Here is a 3,346-nt window from a genome sequence, read left to right as displayed (position 1 = left end):
CTTCTTCTGGGCTATATTTTCAGCAGCATATTAAACATATCAGGTCCCCATAAGGAGAATCATGTGCTAACGGCTGTCTAAATGACTCGGTAAAGTTTGTATGCGTGCTTGTTGTTTTTGTCTGCTTCCACTTGTCTTTGCACTAGGATGCTGTCGGAGTAAATGTGCAGTCATATTCGTTGTGTTCCCACTAGTGCTGTCAGCCTTAATCTGAAATGACGTTAACGCCACAACACGGCAAATCTCCGTTAACAAGCTACCGCGGATCGCCCCGTGTGTGGGGCTGGACAGCGTCAACACATTAACGAGCTAACTGCGCTAACACACTAGTTCCCACTCATGTAATTGAGCATTGCTTGGCACATCTGACATACTGTTTTACTTTAGTCCATGACTCGCTTACCTTCAGGGTCATACGTCACATGAAGACCAAAATAGTTCCAGACGCCAGATCTGAATGAGGGTGGGGGAGGTTCAATTTGCCATGTTGCAACGAGCTTAACTTCTGTCTAGCTAGCTTGCCCTGCGTTCAGTGAATCTGTGTTCGACTACTCCGCCTAGGCTGCACTGTCGAGCGCAGATCCACTGTGCGCTCAACACAGACAGCACCGTCAGAAGGAAAGTTGATAAAATAAATTAAAAATGTTGTATTGTTCGATACATATGCGTACCGAACCGAAAGCACTGTATCGAACGGTTCAATATCGATACGAGTATCGTTGCACCCCTAATATATATATATATATATATATATATATATATATATGTATGTGTGTATATATATGTATGTGTGTGTATATATATGTATGTGTGTGTATGTAAACAGCTAACTAAAACTGTACAATACATATCCTGACCTACACTGGACTGTTAGTGGTTTTGAAGCTAATCCTGTCTTTTTTTTTTTCATTGCAGTTGTCTCAGGCCTCCCTGTGAAGTAAGAAGGCGAAGGTGTGAACCAGGTTTCTTCTTCAGCGATGAAGTATGTCGCTGTGTTCCATCCCACTGGAGAAGGATAGACTAACCTCCATGCTATGGGACATTAACAAGATTATATTAAACTTCTCCTCAGATCTGCTGGTCATAAGTATCCCTATTAGATGTGGGGGCAGCTATGTGTGTGGGCCCTAAAAATGTGGGGAAACCTTAGTGATTAGGATGAAGATATGGGAAACTGATGAGTTGAAGGTGATAAATGCACTGATTTTGATATAAAGATATTTTTATGGGAGACTGATCTGAAATGAACATTGGAAGGAAAGACACTTTTTCTAAGATACTAAGTAATTTCTTTTAAAATATTTGAGGGTTTTTTGTATCAATTATGTCGCAGTATTCTTATGTCAGATATTGATTATATAATTTATTAAAGGTTATTTTTCAACTTTCTTGCAATTTCTGTATTTTTCATAAAAATACACCGATCAGTATTTTTGTATCATATAAAATATATGTGTGAAATAAAGTATACTGAATGTTATATATTGTTAATTTAGGTTGTTATCCAGTCTGTTATCTCAGCTTTCACAACAGAACAGATCACCAGTTTATTGCTGGGCTAACACAAACAGACAGACAGCCTTAAATGTTCATAGTAACTGGTAATTTTAAATTACATAGCATGAATAATAATAATAATAATGGATTGGATTTATATAGCGCTTTTCAAGGCACCCAAAGCGCTTTACAATGCCACTATTCATTCACTCTTGCACTCACACACTGGTGGAAGCAAGCTACGGTTGTAGCCACAGCTGCCCTGGGGCAGACTGACAGAAGCGAGGCTGCCATATCGCACCATCAGCCCCTCTGGCCAACACCAGTAAGCGGTAGGGTGAAGTGTCTTGCCCAAGGACACAACAACCAGGACGGAGAACCCTGAATGTCCTATGGGAGGATACCCAGAAGAAGTCCACACTGTTCCAGTGAGAACACTCAAACTCCACAAATAAGATCTCTGGCAAACCATAGTGGCAGCGCTGTGTTATTGTTACAATGTCTAAACACAGACATTATGATCAAGAACCATGTTTTTCCAATTACAATAGTGTCTGCAGCTAGTGACTCTGAGGATGCAAGGCATGTTTGATAGATATTACGTAGATATTTTACAGAGAAGTTGTTTGAGCCTTTTACACAGAACTGAAATGTAAAGTGTATACTCTGGCAATGGCATTTATTCTGCCTGTATCTAATCAACGTACTCTGAGTAGATCTTGTGAGGAGGATCACACTTATCTCTGTCTTTTCTGTTATTTAGAAATCCAAATCCTCTTGATTCTATAAAAAATGAGCAGAGAAAAAGCCAATTTGCAGGTTCACAGTTTGGGCAGGGATTGCCTCTGGGGCTCGGCTTTCATTTCAAACTGTCAACATATTAGGTCCAATCGTCTGAAATGCTCATTTTACAGAAAATGAAGGGAAGAACCACTTATCTCTTCTGCACAAAGTTTTATACCTGGTCATCTTTTCTCCCTGCTTTCTAACTGGATGACACATCCTCTGAGTTGACACCTCACCTATGTTGACATCCAATCACATCTAATCACCTGATTTCCAGCCACACCTTATAATCTATCTAACTTTTCCGCATGCATAATTTAAAACAAAGTTTACATTTTAAAATCACTTAATCACATTTTCTTCTTTTCTATGTTTTTCTTAACATAGAAAATTCCGTTACATATGAACATTCAGTCACATAATATTATATTTTACTTCATGTTTCATTAAGCTCATACAATTTATCTTCAATTAGATCTATCCTCAGTTCATTCTCACATGAAAATCAATTTCTACATAATCTCCTTTTAATCTAGTTATATAACAATACTTTCTTTTAGTTGTCTTTGAAACTGAGTTTGTTGATCACAATATGCTCAATACAATTTCTTTTATTAAAATACATACATTTAAAAAGCTAAGCATTAATTAACTATGAGCAAAATCACATTTGAAGTATTGTTCTTCTGAGGTGGTTTGGGCATCTGGTAAGGATGCCCCCTGGGCGCCTCCTGGGTGAGGTGTTCCAGGCATGTCCCACCGGGAGGAGGCCCCGGGGCAGACCCAGGACACGCTGGAGAGATTATATCTCTCGGCTGGCCTGGGAACGCCTTGGTGTTCCCCCGGATGAGCTGGAGGAGGTGGCTGGGGAGAGGGAGGTCTGGGCCTCTTTGCTTAGGCTGCTGCCCCCGCGACCCGGCCCCGGATAAAGCGGATGAAGATGGATGGATGGATGGATGGATGGTTCTTCTGAGTTGCCAGACTAAGTATTGGCTGGACCGAAATTTGAACTTGAGAGAACAGAGTTAAAGAACTTGTGTTATTACGTTTTTATTTGTATAAA

General features: G+C 40.0%; 1 protein-coding gene across 1 annotated transcript in view; it reads left to right on the top strand.

The window, feature by feature from the left end:
- vegfc (vascular endothelial growth factor c) overlaps window positions 1-1,064 on the top strand; it is a 96,974-nt gene extending 95,910 nt beyond the window's left edge. The window contains exon 7 of the mRNA XM_085163579.1: window positions 916-1,064. Within this exon, the coding sequence (XP_085019705.1) occupies window positions 916-1,024 (109 nt within the window). The 3' untranslated portion in view covers window positions 1,025-1,064. The remainder of the gene's footprint in view (window positions 1-915) is intronic.
- The last annotated feature ends 2,282 nt before the right edge of the window (window positions 1,065-3,346 follow it).

This window comes from Neolamprologus multifasciatus, chromosome 6 (assembly GCF_963576455.1).
Source record: "Neolamprologus multifasciatus chromosome 6, fNeoMul1.2, whole genome shotgun sequence".
Lineage (NCBI taxonomy): Eukaryota > Metazoa > Chordata > Actinopteri > Cichliformes > Cichlidae > Neolamprologus > Neolamprologus multifasciatus.
Note: the sequence above shows the minus strand (reverse complement) of the source record. Positions and strands in the feature narration are given on the sequence as shown.